Source organism: Centruroides sculpturatus, unplaced genomic scaffold (assembly GCF_000671375.1).
Source record: "Centruroides sculpturatus isolate CEXI.00-Female unplaced genomic scaffold, Cexi_2.0 scaffold272, whole genome shotgun sequence".
NCBI lineage: Eukaryota > Metazoa > Arthropoda > Arachnida > Scorpiones > Buthidae > Centruroides > Centruroides sculpturatus.
In genome coordinates this window covers 686,389-709,494 of record NW_019384484.1, presented here as the reverse complement: position 1 = coordinate 709,494, position 23,106 = coordinate 686,389, and the positions used below count along the sequence as shown (strand labels likewise).

The 23,106-nt window shown below is 27.3% G+C and overlaps 1 protein-coding gene across 1 annotated transcript in view; it reads left to right on the top strand.

Moving 5' to 3' along the window:
* LOC111621546 (dnaJ homolog subfamily C member 2-like) overlaps positions 1–19,339 on the top strand; it is a 58,389-nt gene extending 39,050 nt beyond the window's left edge. The window contains exons 9-17 of the mRNA XM_023363711.1: positions 3,047–3,168; positions 6,227–6,295; positions 9,503–9,672; positions 12,958–13,024; positions 15,354–15,523; positions 15,621–15,721; positions 17,863–17,976; positions 18,377–18,543; positions 18,608–19,339. Coding sequence (XP_023219479.1) covers positions 3,047–3,168; positions 6,227–6,295; positions 9,503–9,672; positions 12,958–13,024; positions 15,354–15,523; positions 15,621–15,721; positions 17,863–17,976; positions 18,377–18,543; positions 18,608–18,676 — 1,049 coding nt within the window. The 3' untranslated portion in view covers positions 18,677–19,339. The remainder of the gene's footprint in view (positions 1–3,046; positions 3,169–6,226; positions 6,296–9,502; positions 9,673–12,957; positions 13,025–15,353; positions 15,524–15,620; positions 15,722–17,862; positions 17,977–18,376; positions 18,544–18,607) is intronic.
* Positions 19,340–23,106: the final 3,767 nt, after the last annotated feature.

Here is a 23,106-nt window from a genome sequence, read left to right as displayed (position 1 = left end):
CCTGAACCCCCAAAAAATTGAATGTGTGTTGGTGTTAGGACGAGGTAAAGATTAAGAAATGAAATTTTGAATAGTAGCTTGTGTATGAGGAGCATTGATGCTATTAAATTTTAGTTGTTAAAAGTTGAAGGATGAGGAGAAAGGGGTGTCATATGTCATATCTCAAGATAGATTTGACTTAATGTGGATTTTACTAGTTATTAACATTTACAATTTTTTTATAAAACTCATCAATACTCTCTAAATTAACCTTTTTGCCATTCGATAATTAAAAACATAAAAGGTTATAAGTAAAAAGGTTTCTTCTTCCAATAGTGAGACTAGTGATATTTATCACGTCTTTCTTAATTATCTTCAATTAACAGAGACCAAGATTAAAACAGTTTATTTTAATTAAAATTTATGTTTATATTTTGTTTTTAATTTATAAAAATTTAATACTATTTACATATTAAAAATATGTGANGAAAAGTATAGAAAGCATAGTCTGTCTTTTATGAAAATGGATATGTATATCATAAAAAAAAGTCAATATGTTTCAGTTAAAATTGGCTGATACTATTTACATATTAAAAATATGTGAAAGAAACCAAGTACATCTCTTCTCTGTCTTGTCTAATCACCAAGAAGAAATAGTCTTCTTTACAGCAATAAATTTTTATTAGAGGTTATGTGAACATTTTAAACTGTTTACCATATTTTTGCAGAGGTGGCATCTCTAATAAAAGGTTATCTTTGTAAAGGAAGACTTTGTTTCCAGTGGTTGGACATCACAGAGATGTGAAGACATATTTAATTTTTTCCACATATTTTTAATATTTGATACACCTTTTCAAAATCAAGAAGTTAAATATGTCTTCATATCTCTGTTGTATCTAACCACTGGGAATAAAGTCTTTCTTTACAGAGAAAATTTTTATTAGAGGCTATGCCTCTGCAAAAATATGCAAAATACAGTTGTCCCTCTATAGTCTGACGTTTTTTAATCCGACATGCTCAGTAGTTCGACGCACCTCCCGTCAAGGTACCCGTCCCCGTTACGTGTCTGCTTGCACAGAAGCGTGTCGCGATGTGAATCTCCCCATCCAATTCTTACTTGATGACACACATTTCATGTGTTTTATGTGAGCAGTTCTGTTCGAACAGTTGGAGTAGAGAATATTGTAAGTTACTGCTAGCAAAACAATGCGAAATATGTAATTATTTTCGGTAATCCGGACACTTTTGATAATCTGACACACCTTTGGTCCCATACCTGTCGGATTATCAAGGGACAACTGTAGTTCAGAATGTTTGCATGACTTCTAATAAAAAGCTGTCTCTGTAAAGAAAACTGATTTTTCCTGGTGATTGCACATGACAGAGATGAGAAGACTTACTTTTTTCCACATATTTTTAATGTGTAAAATATCTGCCATTTTAGTTGAATTTATCTGTATCAAATATGTTGAAGGTTTGTTATCAATGACCTATTTCAATAATAGACAAATGGATAGATGGACAAATTCTGATGACTACATTGAAATTTAATACAAAGTACACTAATAGTATTGTATCAAAATTTTTTGTTGTTAAAGAAAATAAAAATTCTGTTTTAGCTATATAGTAATTGTAAATACATATTTAATTGTACTAACTATATTATTATTTGGTTACAAAACAAAATCTACTGTAGTTCCCAGCAAAATACCATATGAAAATTTTTTCATATGGTATTTTGCTAATTGCAAAAACCTGAGAAAAAATAAACGGCACAACTGAGAGCTGCTGAAAGAGACAAATGCCATGACATTTATTTGGTAATATATGATAATTTACTGTATTCATATACTTGAAATTTTTATAATGTATTGTAACAGGATGTAAATAATAATGTGAAAAATTAACAAAATTCCATAAGCAAATTTTCTGCAAATAAAATAAAATTATTCTTAACAAAATGCAATTCTATATGGGGGGACCCAAAAAAAACCAGATATTTTGTATAAAAACTTTATTTATTAACTTTTTTACAAAATTTCTTCAGTCACCTTCAAAATACTCTCCATTAGATGTGATGCACTTGTGAAGTCTTTTTCCCCACTGTTTGAAGCATCTCTGGAACTTTTTAACCTTGATATTGTCCAGTGCCCTTAGCAAAGCTGTTTTTACCGCCACATCATCAAAACGCTTCCCTTTTAGATTTTTATTCATTCTCGGAAACAGAAAAAAGTTGCACGGGGCTAGGTCTGGTGAATACTGAGGGTGGGGAACGACAGGCCATCCCGAGAGCCAAATAGTGAGTCACTCGTAAGGCCATGTGTGCGGGGGCGTTGTCGTGATGAAGGAACCAGTCACCTGATTGCCAAAGTTCTGGGCGTTTCCTTTGCACATCCTCTCGCAGATGTCTTAAAACTTTTTTGGCAGATTTTTTTCAATGTTTTCATCATTTTGAGATGTTGAAGGATGCCCAGAACTTCGCAGGTGGAATAAAATAACAGTAAGAGAAACACAACACTATGCTGAAACGTAAACCTACAAACTGACACTGCCTGCACAGCTATTTCGTGAAGGTCTCTACTAACCCCATCTAGCAGGAGAACTCTCTACTACATCTATGAATGGCAGCGCGCACTCTCAGTTTGGTTTTTCTTAGGTCCCCCCTCGTAACTGTTAATCTAAAGTGTTAATTTTAATAATTTATCTAGCACTTTAATATTTCTTCCCACAATTATTTTCTTAAAAAACACATTTTCAGCCTCTTTATTGGCCTGTTCAGATATATGAATTTCTTTAAAAATATTTGTTTTTTAAGAAAATAATTGCTGGAAGAAGTATTGAAGCAGTAGGTAAATTATTAGTTATCTCATTTCCAGCTTTTGTGAATGTTTTTGATGATAATTTGATTAGATTTTAATGAAATTAATAACTAAAATAATGTTTAATTGTTTAGATCTTAATCAATGCACATATATTTAAGAATTAAATATTAATTTTTATGCTTACTCTTTATTCCAAAATTAAAACATAGCTACATAAAATTTTATTCAATGAATTATTATTTCAGATAATGCTTATAGTTGTGATCCAAGAATTGTAAAATTTAAAGAAGAAGAAAAGCAAAGAAAACTTGCTCAGAAACGAGCTAAACAAGAAGCTCAGAGAGCTAAAATAATAGAAGAAGAAAAGGTAAGTTAAAAAATAAAATAAGCTGGTAAGAATTAAAAATTGGACAGTTTATTTTAATCAGTATTTTTAAATAGTAAAATAAAATCAGTCTTGTTAATTTATTGAGTTATTGGAGAAAATGCTTAATTTACATTTTAAAATTTCACATTACAAAACATATTAAAATTGTTAAACAAAGAGAGCAGACATTAAATATTAATCTTTTTAATAAAATCTGTTTTGTTTTAGCTGTATGTTATGCTGACAGTTCTTTACCAATTTGTGTCATATATAATAAGCTTGTTTTTGTTGTTGTTGTTCATTTGCCTGTACAAATAGGTATTTACATTGTACTAATAAAATAAATAAATAAAAGTAAATAGCAATGAAGCAAATTTTCTATTGTTTTACACTTGAAATTTATTGTTTTTGCTCTATATCTATAGTGTCAGAATTGAGGCACAGAACTTGTCAATAAGCTTATGGTACCAAGAAACCATAAACTTTTCCAAAGTTATTTATTCATTTGACAAGAACTATAGCACAATAGTAATGAAAAAGAAACAGTTTTAAGGTTAAGACAACAATGTTTATGTGGTGAAGGTTCAAAGATCATGTTACAAAGGCAATTTGCCAATCACTTTAAAGTGTAGGAAGATAGTTTTCTTGCATTTATGATATAATTTATGATCTTAACAGCTTTTCAGTAAAGTATCTTTTACTTTCTTGGCTGTTATATACATTTTTGAACTTGGAACCTTGAAATATTTGCAAAATGATAAAAACTTTTGGGGTAGTTTCTGTATGTATGGAGATTAGTCTGTGTGGAGGGCACAATTTTGTTTACCCTCTTTGAAGCTTAATAACTCCTGTGCTTTTTGTCAAAAATTTCTGAAGTTTGGCAGGGGGGTTGTTTATTAGGGGAATTGGCACTATTAAATTTTGGTGATTAAAGGTCGAGGGGGTGGAGAGATAAAGGGGTTCTGTATATCTTCAATAGGCTCAGACTTAATGACAATTTTACTCATCAATAGCATTTACAATTTTTTATTAAACCTATTCATACTCTCAAAATTAATTAAAAATATAAAAAGTTTTTCATAATAAAATATCATAACAGACGGCACCACCAAATGTTGATGGGAAAGTTAAGAAACTTGTTGCTGGACTTTTAATAAATTATTTATTGAAAAACAAAAATGTTCAAAACATTACACCTTCTTGATAAGTACAGTAGACCCTCCCCTTATAACACGGTAGATATGTTCCATGTTTTATGAAATTCATGTTCTACGAGTCCTTAAATACATGAGCCAATCATAGCCCGGCATGTGTGCAGTTTACAACAGACTACAGCTGTTTGAAAGGTTTTCTTCCATAAAATTAATTAGTTCTAGACTAATTTGACTCAACATTTCCAAAACATGTATAATTTTTTGGGAATAATCCATATAAACTATGCTATAAACAAAAAATTGTAGGATTACTTACCGAGTGTGCACCATTTGACGACACCATTGCTTAAGCTTGTTTTCATCGTGGAGAGGCGCATCGAACGGCAGGCACGTATTTTCTGATAAATTATTTTTCTGTGAAAAATTTTCTGAACTTTGGAGACATCATTAATATAAATATCATTTTTATGGCTGTTAAATAATAAATGGTTTTTAGTAGGTCCGCTGCTTGTTTAAACTCAACGGTTTGTGCAATATCCACTATTGGTCTAGATTCGACCAATCCTATCACAACATGAGTCAGCGATGACGTTTTACCATATCATACAAGTCTCTATTAGTGTGTTTATATGAATATGATCACAATTTTTTCACTGTTATATACGAATCTGTATCATATGAACCTGTTTTATAGGGGGGATCTACTGTACAAAGTAAACAAATCTCTATATCAAATTTCATTACTCACTTAAATCATAAATAATGTTATAAATGCAAGAATACCAAATACATTTGTTAACTCTCAAAGTGGCTAGCAAATCATCTTTGTAACTCAACATTCAAACTCTCATCGCCTAAACTAACTTTCATCCACCCTTCTGTTCATAATAACAGTTTCATTTTTTTTCTTTTGTTACTTTCACTCAGGTTGTTTTTGATGAATGAATTAATCAACATTACATTTTGTCATAATTTTTATGTTCCATCTAATTGTAATATTCTGTACAATCTGTTTGCCATTTAGAATTCANTCAGGTTGTTTTTGATGAATGAATTAATCAACATTACATTTTGTCATAATTTTTATGTTCCATCTAATTGTAATATTCTGTACAATCTGTTTGCCATTTAGAATTCAATTAAAATGAGATTTTTACAGCTTAAAAATTAAATAATATACTGTACAGTACATATACCCCGTATTTTAAATATATATGCTATGCATACTTTTTGGTATTTTCATATTCTTAATGCAAAAATGATGTTTTCTTAATCCATTGTATTCTTCACTTTATAATGACCAGGTTAAAATACAATATAGCTGCTGGTATATACCAGTACAATAGCAGACAAACTTCTTGATTCTGGTGGTATCTACTATTCGGAGATTATGCTGTATTTAAAATGTTCAAAATAGTAATGTTGGAAAGCATTGTTAAATTATACTTAATCTTTTTCATGTAATTTATTATCATAAATAATATTACTATTTTATTATCAAAAATATAATTAAAATGTTATGCTATTTAAAAATATTCATTGTAAACTGTTTGCAATATGCAAGTTGATTTATTAGTTATATTCAATTTTTTTTATTTGCAATCAGTTGTGTGAAAAGATACATTAGTATTACTTTCAATTTTATTATTACTATTATATGTAAATAATAATAATATAATATTTTCTAAAATTAAAATCTCAATTTATTAATTTTAGAAATCTTATTAAGTACAGAATCCAGTAAATTTATGTAAAATAGACACAATGAATGTTTATAATTACATATTAAAAAGTTTTCCTATATTAAGAAGGTAAGACTGAGGAAAACACATTATGGAACCAAAAATTTTATTATAAAATGAATGACAATGTATATTTGGTTTAATATAATAATATATTTATAGAAAAAGCAAGAAGCTCTAGAAGCACAGAGACTAGTAAAACAAAAGGAGGAGGAAGAAGCTCGAGCATTGGTAAATTTTAAGAATATTATTCTTTGTGCAGTGCAATCCACTTATTGTGACAGATTTTTCTGGAATGCTCAAATTAATATCATTAAGATTAAGCCAGAGATTAGAATGGAAGTCAAGTTGTCTCGGGATTATGCAGGAGGTTGTCCTGACATGATTGCAAACAGGAGACAATTAACATTTGTTGGGTGATGATGGGTCTATGTATTGATCATGTAATTGTGTTTTATCTATTAAATATAGTGACAATGTTTTGGCAGAAGGGTATGACCCATAAATTTTTCATATTCAAGCTCTATAGTGCTTTTACTTAAGGAAAACACTGTAAATTGTCCAGTAAAATGCATTATTGGGTCATTAATAGTATTGATTCTATGGCTTTATCACAAGATCTGATCTTTTAGGCAGTTTTTTGGCTTCTAAAAAATTCAACAATTGAATATTTAGACTTTAAATCTATTTCTGAACAACAATTAATTATTCTGGTCTCAAATTTTCAGATATTATCAGATATGATTTTAATCAAAATAGATTTTCATTTTCATCTGTTGACATTTTAAATAACTTTGTAATTTTAAAGTCTTTTATTATATTGTAGTAATGCTTTACAATCTTATTACTTTTATTGTACATTTACATATTACAGTTTACTGAGTTTGCTTGTTCTCAGTATTTTAAAATCAGTTGTATGCTACACGATTGAAAAGTAATTTTACAAAACCAGGTTATATACAGCACACTGGACTATAGATTTACTGCAAACATTACTTGCAAACAGTAGGTTCATCATCATCCTAGATTTGACTTCTGCAAATTTTCACATTTTCCCACATTTGAAGGAACAATATACATGGTTGCCATTTTGATTTTCATACCATTTGCTTTATTGTATGGTATTTATCATTATTTGTCTTAATTAGTATTTTATATATCAAATGTTTTATTATTTTGTTATTTACTTGAAGCATTTTATAGCTATTTGTTGTTTTAATTATATGCAGCTATTATTAAAGATAGTATTGCAAAAGCAGCAGGCAAACAAAATTGAATGAATTATTGTTAATTAATAATAATAAATTAATTAATTAATTATTAATATTATTAATTAATAATAATAATAGTAGTAGTAATAATAAAAGAGTTGTAATAAAATTTCTCTGTGTGAAGTTTTAAATTGAAGCCATAGCACTGAAATATCTAGACATAACCATTAAAAAATTGGTAAGAAAGACAACATGCATTTGCTCAGTTGCATTAAAAAATTTGTAGATTTTGTTATGTTTGTAATTTGCAAATTCAACAAAGAACAATGTCAAAATATAAAAGCTCAGGTTTATAACATTAATCCAAGTGCTCCAGTAAACTAGATTTACAGTGTTATGAAACATTTTGGAATTGTCATCAAACTGTTTATGATGTGGTAAAAAAGACTAAAGAGAGTGGCCAAGCAACAGACAGAACTCCCCGATCTGATAGAATTGTTGAATAGATGCCTCAAAAAATTGTTGTGATTTTAAAAACAGCATAAAAACTTCTTTTTATGTAAGAAAAATTATGAAATCAGCCAATGTAAATTATCATTATCAAGTTGATGCTTCAAAATCAATGGATAAACAATAGTAGCAGCAAATGGAAAGACTAAAAACCATGGCTGCAAAGTTTCCAGAAAATTCAATTTGTGATGATTGTTCTTATTTTTCAGTTGAAAACTTAACTAAAACTAGATTCTACACACAAAATAAAGAAAATGTGTCTTCCGAATAAAATGTAAGGGTCAGAAAAATTTCTGAAATAACTGAGTTTGAATTGCAGTCAGCAAAATGTCATTTAGAACCTTATTTTGTGCCTGCAGATTTACTCTTGATGCCAAAAATACTTATCTGAATGTATTTAATCTAGATTGAAGCTGTTCACAAAAACTCTCCTCAATAATTAAAAAATATTTAAGTTATATACACTTTTCACAATTTTGATATCCTTTTAATATCAGAGTTAATGAAACCAAAATTTCCATTGATTGCAGTCTTATTTACTTACTTCACTTAATGTTATTGATTGATTATTATCATTAGTATAGGTGATTTCCAGAGTGATTACAATAAGTGGATTTTACTATAATTGAATTTTTATTGTTGTTGTAATGAAATTTTTATTCTTAATTAATCACAAATCACTCTTGATTCTGATGAATCAGCAATGAATTGTGATTAAATAAGACTTTTTATTGTTAATATTATATATTTTTGTCCTGATGTTTTTTTTTATTTTTAAATAATTTATACAAATTTATGTAAAGTAAAAACAAACATCGGCATAGCCTTAATCAATAAATATCATTCATTTCAATTTTTATTTTACAAGTTTTGTTTTGATTGAAATGCTAAAATAAATGAATACACTTTATTTATGCCCACAGAAATATTTTTTTGTTCTTTTGAACATAAATACATATGTTTACATTGTAATGGAATATTGAAATGAAATCTTTTTGAAGATACTTTAGTTAGCAAGTAGAATCCAAATTTTGATTAAATTCAATATCTCTGGTATTAACAATGTACATAACTGAAATAATGGGATGGAATAACTATTTACAAGGTTGTTCATGTGTAGATAATGATGGAATAATAAATTGTCATTACCTCTATACGTGAGCAAACTTTGTAAATAGTTATTCCACCCTGTTATTTCAGTCTAATACATTGTTAATACATGAAATGTATCAAAACTTGCTCATCTGCAGGTGTCTTTTGATATCATTGATAAAACATAATTTTGGAGTTAAAATGTGAAAAAAAAAAATGTGTATTTTAGAATTTAGGAAATAAGGCAAAAACAAACTAAACAGAAATCTTGATTTAAAAAAAGTAGTCTCATGAAACTATTATACAGATGTAAAGTAAAAAAAGGAGAATATCAATGCAATGTAATGATATTTTTAATATTGGTGTGATGATATATCAAATTGATATTTTTTGATATAATATTTTTTCCTTGCCAAAATATATGCATTCTTATGCTTGCTTTGAGCATAATACTGGTAGTTAAGTTATAGTATATTACTACAAACATCATTATTAATATAATAAATGTTTTTTCCATGATCTGATTATAAACTGAAAATATTTTAATGTGCTGAATTAGAATAACTGTTTGAATGAAATTAAATAATGAATAAAATTGTACATAATTGAAAATGTTAAATTATAGAGGGAGAAGGAAAAAAAAGAAAAAGAAGCTCATAAAAAGATGATCAAAAAAGAAAGGAAGACTTTACATCAGTTATGTGAATCATCTGGTTATTTTGCTGAAAATGATAGTGAAAAAGTTGATCATTTACAGGAAGTTGATAAATTATGCAAACTGTTGTCATTGGAAAGGTATTTTTTTCTGATAAATTGAGCAATTAGTTTTATTCTTAAATATAATTATCTGTATTAAATAATTTATATCTTACATTGTTTATTTTTATTTTTCCTTTGTACTTAGTTATTTAATTCTTTAAGTGTAAATTCATGAACTTAATAGTTAAAGTGATATAAATGATATAAAAGTAAATAATAATTTGTGTTACTTATAATTTATATATATATATATTGTAAGTAAATAGTATATAACAGTATAGAATTTACTGGACTGGATTTAGCAGACAAAAATATCTATTCTAAATATTTCTGGATGAACAGATCAATGAGAATGAGGTATAAATTACTCAATATATTGTACATTATAATAATAATTTCTTTGTACTTATATATTGTAACAAAATTTTAAAACATTCTGCCATAATATGTTTGTTATTAATTAATGTGTTTTTTAAAATACATCCAATTTAATAGACTCAGCATTAGTGGATACTCCATTTGACAGTTAGTCTGTTAAATCAAGGTTCTGTTGTAATATATTTTAATGCTTTCAAAATATGATAGGATAAAATCTTCAAAAAAATATGTGTATTGCCAAGGAAAGTTTCCTTTATTGTGAGAATAAAGTAGAATTTTCTTGGATTTAAATATTGGACTAAAATGAGTATGTTTTGTAGCTCCCAAATCTACATTAAAACTAATAACTTAACAACTCTGCTAAATGGGAAGAGCTTATCACATCTTGACGTGACAGGCCTTTTCCATTTAGCAGTGTTGTTAAACTATTAGTTTTAAATATTGGAATTTAGTCATAAATTAAATTTACTAATTATATAATCTTTATTGTAACTTATAAAAGATTTTACATGGGTGATAAAAATCAGACCATATTGCTATGTTTGGCACTCTTTTAAAATGTTTTATTATTTAGCCTAGATTTAATATAGAAAATGCTTATATGTTATAATTACAAATTAACATAATAAAGCAGTTTTGTTGAAAATATTATGAGACTTAGCAATAAAATGGCCTAATAACAAAAAAAATTCTTTCAGTAGTAATATTGAATTAATACTTCATAGAATTTTGCACTATAATATTTTTTAATAAGTATTTTAAAAATCTTTTATAAACACTAGTAATGGACATAGAATATTATTATTGTTTGTGGAATATAGAATTGAATGCAAAGCATATCATATGATTGTATTGATTTATAGTTTTGATCTAATGATTTTATGATTTAATTAATGATTTATTTGAAGCATAATGATATAATTTAAATTTCCATATTATTGTTAGTTCTTATTAGAGGAAAATTATAATTTTTTTCCTAAGTTTTTTTGTGTTATTTTTAAAAACTTATGCGAAAAGGAAAATACATAAAAGACATATCAAATGTGAATAGGGAACAGTAGTGTCAGAAACTAAGTTGATAGAATATTGGACTAACTCATGATTAAACTAAATTAGATGGGGTTCTTATTCCAAGCAAATACATGCCATTTTATTTTTATATAACTTTTGAAAGTTTAAATTTTGTTTTAAAAAATAGTAATAACTAACCAAAAATCTTAAAATTTATGACACACACACATGCCAGGTAAATTTTTTTTTTTTTTAAATTTTATCTTTATCCTTAAACACAATCAAACAAGAACATTATGTGGTTGCAAAATATCTTTATCTTATGAATTTTTTTATGCAGCATCTATATTTCATGTATCTTTGTTTGCTTTAAAAGTCAGTAATTAGTAGATTATTTGCTTTTACTTGATAGAGTTTTGTATATCTCATGGTATGGAACTAAACATTTTTTGAAGCTCTGTTTTAAACTGTGCTGTTTTTAAGGATCTACATTTAAAAATTATATTCTAATTGTTCAATTAAGTTGGTATATTCCAATACTTCTTTAAATGTAAAACTTGAAACTTTGGAATTTTCATATGAACTATCTGTCATGTAATGATTTTTTTTCTTTACCTCTGATATCATTTCTATCAAATCAGCTTGCAACCTGTTTTCTACCTGTAATTCTTGAATGTCTTCAGTAGTTGTACTTTAAGATCTTTTCCTCGTACTTAGTTAACAAGATTTAAATGTAGATAAAAGACAGGATTCACAAAAAAATAATAGAAATGTTGAAAAATTATATCTAGCATAATAGCAGGGAATTTTCTGCAGAAAAATTTAAAAATATTATATGATGTTAGCTGAACTCTCTAAGCATAATAGTTTGTATCACAGAAGTATACCCAACCTGCAAATTATACAGTAGATTAGTTTTGTGTAAAATTGAAATTGTAAATTGAGACTAACATATGGGAAATGCAGGGATAAGTTCCAAGGTTCTATTTTCTGTTAATCATTATAAAATGAATGAAAATAAAATTTTATTTTCTATTTTCTTTATTTGTTAAGAAAGAAACAAATCTCTTATTATTTTTTTTTTTTACCTGAAAAATCTTATGTCACTTCCATTAGTGACTTTTTTGGTCCAAAGTTTTATTCTTCTTAGTTTACTGAAGACATTTATAGCTTTGTCTCAATAAAATCTGTTTTAAGCTTGTAGTTCTATTTAATTCTTTATTAATTTTATGATATTGTGCTAATTAATGCATGTGGTATAAATAAAGTCTTGACATAGTAAAAAATGAGAGTTTTGTACTCTGAATACAACTTTGAACATTGCAATGTCATGGTTGTAAATTCATAATAATTTGCATAAATCTAAATATTAATTTTATCCATGAAAATATAATAAAAGAATATTTTAAAATGCTGGATTAAAATAAATGTACTGTAAAACTCCAATTACTCAGATGCTGATTATCTGGATTACACTCAGACTTTGTTAAAAAATAAATAGGCATGTAAATATATATGTGCTGTACATGCATGAAAGGTAAGCTTTTCTACTTGCTGAAAATAAACTATATTCATTTTCACATTTAATATTTTATTTGCACACAATAATATATATATCTACATAACAGTGTGTTTCAATAGAAAAAAAAGACTATTTTCAGTAAAATCCAATTATCTGGATGGTCCCAAGTTCCAATTAATTCAGTTTTGAAGTTTTACTGTATTCTAATTTAGTTCATTCCTGTGGAGTTGATTATTACAGACTGTGATAAATTGAAACTATTATATAAAATGACATTTTTGTCATGTCTTTCCAACTGTGTTAAATTGAAATTGTGCAGTTTGAATACTGAATGAATTGTAGTTTAGATGTATTGTGTTAAATTACCTGTATAATAATTTATTACTTTAACTTTCAATAATTATTTATAGATTACAGTCATTAAATGAAAAGTTACAAGCAGAAACAAATGGAAGAAGAGAGATTTTCTTATCTGAGGTTGGTAGTCTTATCTTTTTCTTCAAAATAACAATGCATTATGTATGGAAAATTTGATCAATACAAAATCTTCCTCAGTTATTTCTAGCCGTTTATACACAAGTACAAATGTTTTCGGCCTTCTTAATAGGCCTTCTTTAGTTACACTGTGGTCTGTTAGAGCGTCAGTTGGTAGAAGTTTAAACGGTGTCAATGTATACATAGGTATCGTCTTACTAGTGATGTCATCATTGATGATAGATATAGACGATACCGAGGGCGAAAAATTCCTTCTTTTGGTAAAAAAGGGAGGTGTGCAGATAGTTCATGCTGGGATAATCACTAAAGTTGGGGAATAAAATTGTAAAATAAGCACACTACGTAAAGGAGATGCACTATCGTGATAGGGGGTGACGTCATAGTTGATGCCATAACTAGCTAACGATATAGTCAGAAAAGGCATGCGAACAATCATAAATGGGAAAGGTGCTATGTTTGGAAAGCAGAATTGGAAAACTCTTCTAAACTCTTCAACATTATCTCCCAATAACGAAGATACAAAATCATCTTTAGTAAATGTTTAGCAACAAAAGAGAATGTTTTAATATAATAATTAGGAATTATTTAAAGGGAATATAATAATCCATTAGTGATTCACTAATGGATTATTATAGGCCTGACAATCCAAAATAATCCTTTTAAGAAAAGTACTACAGAGTATGTTTAATGAATATAAGTTAGAAGGCATTTAGAGAGAATAAATATCAGTTTAATTTAAATTTGTTTTCTGTTCAATGGTCAGATGGCTAAGGCAGCTAAGCTGTCAACTTACATTCTGGGAGACCTGGGATTATACCCAAGCAGGCAATAATCCCAGAAATTTTTCAGACACATTGTCTTTCAGATATGTCAGACCTTGTCTCTCCCGGCTATCCCCATTGTGGGTCTGGCCAAACCTAAGATGACAGATAAAATGCCTCTTAGGCCCACAGGATGGTAAGAATCAAAAATGAAAAAAGTTTTCAGTTCTTTGTATTTTAATGTTTTATTTTCATACTTAGAGAGTATAATAAATTTCTCTTAAAAAACAGAGTAAACCAATTTAACATTTTCAATTAATATGGAAATTATATCTGAAATTTACTTTTATTTTTCTGGCTGTTATGTATACAAAATAAAATAAACAAACGCCTTTCTCTATGTGTATGGGCATGCGCTTTAGCGTTAAGTTGTGAATAAGTGCTTTGAATTTATAATTTATTTTGTATACTAGTACTTTCTATATATTAACAGGACTTATTATACTGGAAAATTATGGATGCAGATATTTAGTCTTACAGTTCAAAAATAATGTTCTTTATTTAGTTCACCTGAATACAGGTGAACTAAATAAAGAACATTATTTTTGAACTGTAAGACTAAATATCTGCATCCATAATTTTCCAGTATAATAAGTCCTGTTAATATATAGAAAGTACTAGTATACAAAATATTTTATAAATAGTTAAAAAGGACTAAAAGGCATAATAATTAAGCGCTTTGAATTTTGTATTTTTTGAATACTTTGTTCGTTATATGGATCGAATTTGAACTGAGGAAGATTGCTTAAAACGGCCAAAAACGTTTTTTAACGCATTAAACGTTGTGCTGGAATAGAGAAAGGTGTTTGTTTATTTTATTTTATTAATTCCAGTAAGCATTTATTTATTTGTTATGTATACATAACAAATTAAAGTATTTGAATCGTGTAAAATTTGACCCTCCAAGTTTTTGCAAATCTCCATGTTTTGAGACCCTCTGAACCCCAAAAAAGTGAAAAAAAAAAATAGCAAAAAAATTCCATTAGTATATGTGTTGGCATCTATTTTGCTTAATATCTCAAGATTGGGCAAAGATAAAGAAACAAAATTTGGTATGGTAGCTTGTATATAAAGGGCATTGATGCTATTAAATTTTGGTTGTGAAAGGTCAAGGGGATAGAGATAGAAAGTGGTTATGTGTCATATCTCATGAGGTTCAGACTTAATGAAGATTTACTTGTTAGCATTTACAGTGTTTTATAAAACTCACCTCTACTCTCAAAATTAAGTCTTTTGTTATTTTATAATAATAAAAACTGGATTAAAGTTTTATAACAAAATCTAATTTGGTTATGTATCTATATAACAAAATCTCATAACAGATGTCATCACATACAGTTTTAGTTATTATAATATAAAATTTATTAAATAATATAAATGTTATTTTTAAAATAAAATCTCATAAAAACCAGGAAAGTTATGCAATTCATTGCTAGATTTTTTAAATAAATTATTGAAATATTTCAAGTTAAATTTTATTCATTTCTTAGGTTAAAATTTTAAATGAGCAATTGGAAAAAGAAAAAGAACAACTTACAGCTGCCTCACAGAAATCTTCAACAGGAGTTGGAGATAATAATAATCAAAAACATTGGAGTCATGATGATCTACAACTATTAGTTAAAGCTGTAAATCTGTTTCCTGCTGGAACAATAAATAGGTACAAATATTCATATAAGATTGAAAGTTATATTGATGAAAATATTTTCCTTAGTTTTTTAAAAATGTGTAATTATTTATTTTAATTATTTTTTAAGATGGGAAGTTGTTGCAGCTTTTATATGTCAGCATAGTTGTTCTGATACAAAAAGGACTGCAAAAGAAGTATTAGCAAAAGCTAAAGATTTACAAAAGTTAGGTAATATTTAATTTACAAACCTATACTAACTTTTTATTAGAATAGCTGATAATCTAAGTCAATCTGATCATAAATATGAATTCATTAATTTTTGTGTTTACAAATTATTTTGCCACTTATGCATAATACATAATAAATTATACAACAAAGCTCTTATAATGTTTAAGTGGAATTAGAGTCTGATTGGGTTGCAATTTGAGAAAATTGGAAACATAAATTTCCACTATTTTCGTCTGTCTGTCTGTCTTTCTTTCCTTAATCTCAAGAATGGAATTCAAGACCAGATATGGAAAGTTAAGGGACAGAATGCCTCAATTAACTATAACTATATTTTATGAATTTCTGATGCAAAGTGAAAGTCACATTATTTCAATTTAAAAAATTTTTTCCTGAATGAAGTTAGATGACCAACATGACTGTGTTGCTAACAGTAAAGTATGATGTACAGGGGTAAGACACTACAGTACTAATTTGAGGTGGAGAGCATAAATTCTAAATTAAATAAATTAAAAATATGATTAAAAATTGAAGCCCAGCATTGTGACGATGCCACAATGAATAATTGCTTGTTATTTATTACAGAGTGAACTAGAAACATAGTGCAACTAAAAATCAATTGTGGGATGCATAACAAGACTGACAGTCTGCATGTTTCCAACCAACCTATTACCTCACAGATTCAAATGTTATTCTTTGAATATATAATAAATGAATATTTTAAGATATAAATGTTTCTTGCAATGTGTTACATAATAACAAGTATGGGTAGTTCTCACAGTATCACCAAATTTACTAAAGTTGTTTGTTACTTGGTAGCTTCACATAAGGAAGCTGGATGGCCAAGGCATATATTACTTTAATATTAGTGAAAGTATGATTAAAAATGTTTTCAAATAAAATAAAATCTTTGTAAAAATTATTTTTGACAATAACTTTTAACTAGAGATGAATGAATTATCACTTTTCTGAAATTCAAATATTAGTCAGATCTCAAATAATTTGAATACTCGAGTACTTCATATACTTAGTGAAATCAATCATGGTACCTTATATAACTTTAGTTAATAATTTAATATTTTATTATTTAAAACTTGTTCTTATTTCTATACATGTTATTAATGTATAGAAATTGTTGAGACCTGTTATTACTGTATTTCTATACATTAATAAACAGGGTCCATACAGATCTGGGAAGTCAGGGAATAAGATTTTTAGCAGAAAAAGTCAGGGAAAGTCAGAATAGCATCAAATGTCAGGGAATCAGCATATACTGAGGAATTCGTCTGTCGTTCTCACTCCTTTTTGATCTGAATATGTCTTTAAATTCTGTTCGATATAATGGGGGTCTACGAGAACTGGAGTGACCAAAAGAATGGCAAGATTTGCCATGCTTCTGTCATGTAAACTATAAATGATAATCTAATAATTAAAATTTTGTTTGATAGAGGGTTTATGTTTGTATTTAAAATGGTGGATAGTGAGGAGTGCAGCTATGAATGGGGTTTGCGATTGTGTGTGAACACTGAAAATGGCATTGCTGCATGGCATTTGAGAAGTGTATAACTTTGGATACAAAGAGATAAGACATTAAAATTGGTGTTAATTTGCACAGAATGACAGTATCTACAATATTACTTAGCAATAATAACTGATAAAATAGAATTTGTAAAGTTATAAGCTGATAACTATGTGAGTTGAAGAAATTTTTCATAATGTGGAAGGAATTGCAAAGGAAATATGAACAGAAATGTAAGAAACATATATCATTGGAAAGAAAAATTTAAAAGGAATCGGAAATGCTCAAAATGACTAATGCCAAATGATGCAGATTGTATAGAGAACAGAAGAAAACTGAGTGTGTCAACTCTGACATGAATACATGAAGTCCGTTGTCACTTGAACTGATAGATATTGACTTGGAATACAATAACCAGCAAGACTTTATTCATTTACATCTTATCCTTCCTCTAATAACACAAAGACGGATTCATGCCTTATACAATTATGATTGTCCTGTACAACCTTCCCAATTTTTTTGACCTGCAAACATCTGGTTAATTAAAGCTATGTTCAGTCATTATTTGAGAAAATAGAAGATAGTTTTAGTTTGATGAATGTATATTAATGTAAATAAATTTCAGATGCTGGTTTGAAGGAAGAAGTAAATAAAAAAGCATATGAAAAAATGGGTAAATCTCAAAAATGTAGTTCTGTTGCCTTAAAAAATGATTCAACTTTAAGCGAAAGATTTGAAAGTAAGCATGAAAACTATTATTATATATTATATATTAACTAATATATTTTTTAAAAACTTCTATATAAAATTTAGAAAATTACTAATAACTTCTGATTTTTGCTGATAAATTTTAATGTAACTGTTTTTATAAAGAAATTTTTTGGATTCCTTAATACTTTCAATAGTTGTTTGAATGTTTTTATTGAATAAGGAATCAATTATTGTAATATGGTGTATAAGTATTTGAATTACTTTCTTGAGAATGTTTAAAATGAAGTAATCTGTAATTATTAATGCCAACTTTTGTTGCATATTATCATTTTTTTTTAAAATAAATAATAGATTAAAAATTTTCAAACAGTATTTAAAAAATAATTTCACTTGAAAATGATTGATTTCAATAATTTTTTAAAATTCAGATCAAGCAGAAACAAATGAAGTTAATTCTGCTCCATGGACTGCTGAAGAACAGAAATTATTAGAACAAGCCCTTAAAACGTATACGACCTCAACTCCCGATCGCTGGGATAAAATTGCGCTCTGCATACCTGGACGAACTAAGAAAGAATGTATGAAGAGATACAAGGTACAGAACATAATTTATGTTTAAAGATGCAGTATAAATTTATTGAAAATCAATTTGTTTACAGGATTTAGTGGAAATGGTACGTGCCAAGAAAGCGGCTCAAGCTGCAGCATCATCCAAAAACAAAAAATGACATTTAGTGTTGTCTAGCTGTTATTATATGATAATATACTGTATTTTATTTTGTGCAATAGTTTCCATTTATTTAAATATAACCCAAAAACCGGTTTTGTATCTTTTGATATATTTAATCTCACTTCAAAAAACAAAGTACATCAAGTTTAAAATAATATATTGGATGAAATATGACAGTTTGTTTTTCAACACAAAATGTTAGTGTTAATAGTTTGAACATATATTATTCATAAAATGAATATAGTAAACCATGGATAAATTACAGTTGTAACAATCCTAAACAGCTTTGTTTTGGAAATAAAATCAAATAATTAGTTTTATTTTAATTTATTTACTTATAGAAAAACTATTAATCATCTCTTATAACTAACACTTTAGACTCCTGTAAATTGCAAAAAGTTTTAAACAAAATAATTTTTGTACATTAATCTTCTGTAATTATATGTTCTAGAAGTTGATATGTACTGTATTTTATGACTTACAAGACACAAAGACATCTCTTTACATTTTAAATTCAGTAATAATAATCAAATATTTAATATATACACTATACTTTGTGACTATTTATACTAGTCATACTTTATGACTAGTATAAATATTCTACTATGAAATTATATTTTGAAATGTTATATTTAAGTGCATTTTTTTCTTGGTATGATATTTCAAAATGTTTCCATGTGTCTTAGTTTAAAATACAGTCTATGGGAAATTAGCTTGATTTATGACGACTCACTTAGCTTTTCTAGAATTATCATAAAAATAAGACTATAGTATAAGATTAAGACTAAGTATAAGTTATATACTGTAGATAGATTCATTTTACTGGAAGTGAATCAGTGAATAAAACATATGAACATACTATAAGCCTTATTGACATGAACAGCTATATTTGGGAGACCTCATTAGCTTATATGATATGAGTTACACTATTATATATTGGAAGTAGGTTGATTTGAATGCTATAATACTAGTAAAGAAATAATGATATTTAAAACCCTGTTCACACTTAATTAAAGTGACTTATTGTGCATAGTCCTTGAGCATTTACATTCAACATTACAGTTTAAATAAAAAATTTTTGCTTATTTTCAAAAAATAATAATCAAATTAATTTAATTATTTAATTTATAATTTAATTACTAATTTCAAATAATATTTTTAAATTGATGCTTTATCTAATATGAATTAAAACCTTTGACCTCAAAAACTGACTTAAGTTTGTATTTGAAAGCAAATTAAGCTGATTCACTTTTTTCGTATTTAAGTTGGTTTCATTCACATTATGTTGATTAAGCTGATGCTATTGTTTAAGTTGGCTTAAAAAATAGAATGGAAACAAGTGTATATAAAACAAAAGCTTTTTAATGAAAAACAACACTTAAATTATATCACTGCCTGTAAAATATATTATTATTAATATAAGTATGTAATGTAATTTACATAATACTTTTTATTTTAATCAATAATCAGTAACATAAATCATCTCAATAATATGTTCTTGGAACAGACAAAGTTATAAATAAGATGGATCAACATAAAACTTATGACAAAAACATTAACAGAAAGCTGAAGTCAAATATTGACAGCTTAATGTGAACCAAATATTAAATTCTGTAGTAAATATTTTTGGGGGGAGATTATTAAAAATCTTTAAAAAACAAAGGGTATACAAACACATACAGCAAGTTCTTACTTAATGTCATCAATAGGTTTTTGGAAACTATGGCATTAAATAAAATGACATGACATAACTAGTTTTACAATAAGCTAAATGATAGAAAACTATTAACTGTAAACATGATCCAATTATAAACAAGATATAATTGAATCCCACTATTTATTTCCCATCTCTAGAATTAATGTCTATAGAAAAATGAATTTCAACAATAATAATTGTAAATTAAAAATATTGTTATCTTTCCTCAATGGCATTATAATGAAATAATGTTAAGTGCGAGCTTGCTGTATATATTAAAAAAGTAATTATAGAAAATATATACAGATATAACAACCAGGTGCCAATGTTTTAGGGATAGATTCTAGGGTTAAAAGTAAGCCTAAAATCCTCTATAAAAGTTTTTCAAAATCCACTTTATATTTGAGATATGGCCTGCCAAAAAAAATATTTTTTCAAATTCTCTGTCAAAATAGTAACACTAGATATTACATTAGCTTAATGTTCCAGAATTGATGTTTTCAATGATAAATAGCTGTTCACTGATTGTGATTTTGGTGTTTGGAACTAATCATACAAGGACTAACATTATTACTGTTTCAGAAGTATTTTATTACCAACAGGGCTGTGGAGTCATTTAAAAATCTACTGACTTCAACTTTGACCTTATCCACTTTGAGATTTTGCATTACTCATTTGTTTTACAGTAAAATAAAAATTGTTGGAAATTAAGTTATTCAAGCAACTTGTGTACATTAGCTAATGTATATCAAGAAAAACAATTTTTCAAGTAGTTATTTTTTTCAATTGTACAAAATACCCACTCAAAAATCATTTATTGTAGTTGAAAATTTATTCCACAAAAAGTTATGTATTATTTTATAAATGCTATAGTGTGAAAATGAAAAACATTGATCTTTTCTTATTCAAACTAAATGCATTTGATAATCAAATAGTATCTAAAGAATAAACCTCAATTTTAAAATATATATTATTATTTAAAGACATGTATACAAGTCATTTCAAAGAAAATTAATTTTTATATTAGAAATGACCAATTGCTTTATGTAATTCTGTATGTCATTATCTAGTGTTGGAATGTAATATATTTGGGACAGAAAAATTTCAAATTTAATAAAAACTACCTTAGAAAAATTTATTTAAAAATATAAATTTTGAATAAATCCTGTTGTAAAGATCTGAGTTGAAGTTGGCACATGAATAATACCAATTTTGATTTGTAAGGATGTAGTTGCTAAAATGAAGTACCATGTAACTTATTTACTAAAAATAAGTAATGATATGTAAAATGATATCTATTATTCTAATTTCTTAAATACCCAACTTTGTTAATTACTTTGAACTAAAACATTTAAAGTTAGAAAATATTTTTATTGATTCTTATATTATTATTTATACTACTACATTGATTCTAAAATACTAGAAATATAGAATTATAATTTTTGTCAAAGTTCTACATTGTTTCTAATACAATATTTTACAAACTAATGGTAATCTATTGCATATATTCTCTAGGCTAGGGGGTGGAAATGTATGGCACATCTGAAGAAATCATCCAGCATATAACATAACATATATACACAATTTTGATTATTTATCAGCTTCTTTTTCAATTATCATTTCAGTTTATCGCTTGGTCATCCTTTATCAATCAGCTTCTTTACATTTATTCTAATTAAAACACATTCATTTCATTTCTTTAAATATCATCATTCAGTCTATAGCTTCAACATGCATAAACATTTTTAAAGATAAATATGCTTATTATATGGCATGTGGACTCAAACAGGTTTGTCATCCTTGCTCTAGGCTATATTTTATTCAGAGTTAACTTCTTCTTCTTTAATGCTGCCGAATGGCGTTTGCGACTTCATTTTGATATTGTTCTCTGTCTAGCACTGTGTGTAGAACTTGTGCTGTTGTCATGTGAAACCAGGTGTTGATGTTATCTAGCCAGGCCGTTTTTGGTCTACCTGGACGTTTCTTGCCTTCAATTCTGCCCTCCAGGATGAGTGGCAGTAGATGGTATTTTTGGTAGTTCCTAGCAATGTGGCCTAGGTATTTGCATTTCCTGCTGATGATGGTTTTGATCAGGTCCTGGTCCGTGTGCATGTACTGCAAGACCTGTGCATTGGTTATCTTTTCCGTCCACGGAATTTTCAGCATTCTTCGGTAGACCCACATTTCGAAGGCCTGGAGCTTTTTTGTAGTGGCTGCTGTTAGAGTCCAAGTTTCTACACCATAGAATTGGCCAGATGTAGCATTTCAATGTGCGTAATTTGAGCATGATATTCAAGCTTCTGTCGGTAAGGAGTGTTTTCCATTTGGTAAATGCCTGCCTGGCTTGTTCGATTCNTCAAATAGTATCTAAAGAATAAACCTCAATTTTAAAATATATATTATTATTTAAAGACATGTATACAAGTCATTTCAAAGAAAATTAATTTTTATATTAGAAATGACCAATTGCTTTATGTAATTCTGTATGTCATTATCTAGTGTTGGAATGTAATATATTTGGGACAGAAAAATTTCAAATTTAATAAAAACTACCTTAGAAAAATTTATTTAAAAATATAAATTTTGAATAAATCCTGTTGTAAAGATCTGAGTTGAAGTTGGCACATGAATAATACCAATTTTGATTTGTAAGGATGTAGTTGCTAAAATGAAGTACCATGTAACTTATTTACTAAAAATAAGTAATGATATGTAAAATGATATCTATTATT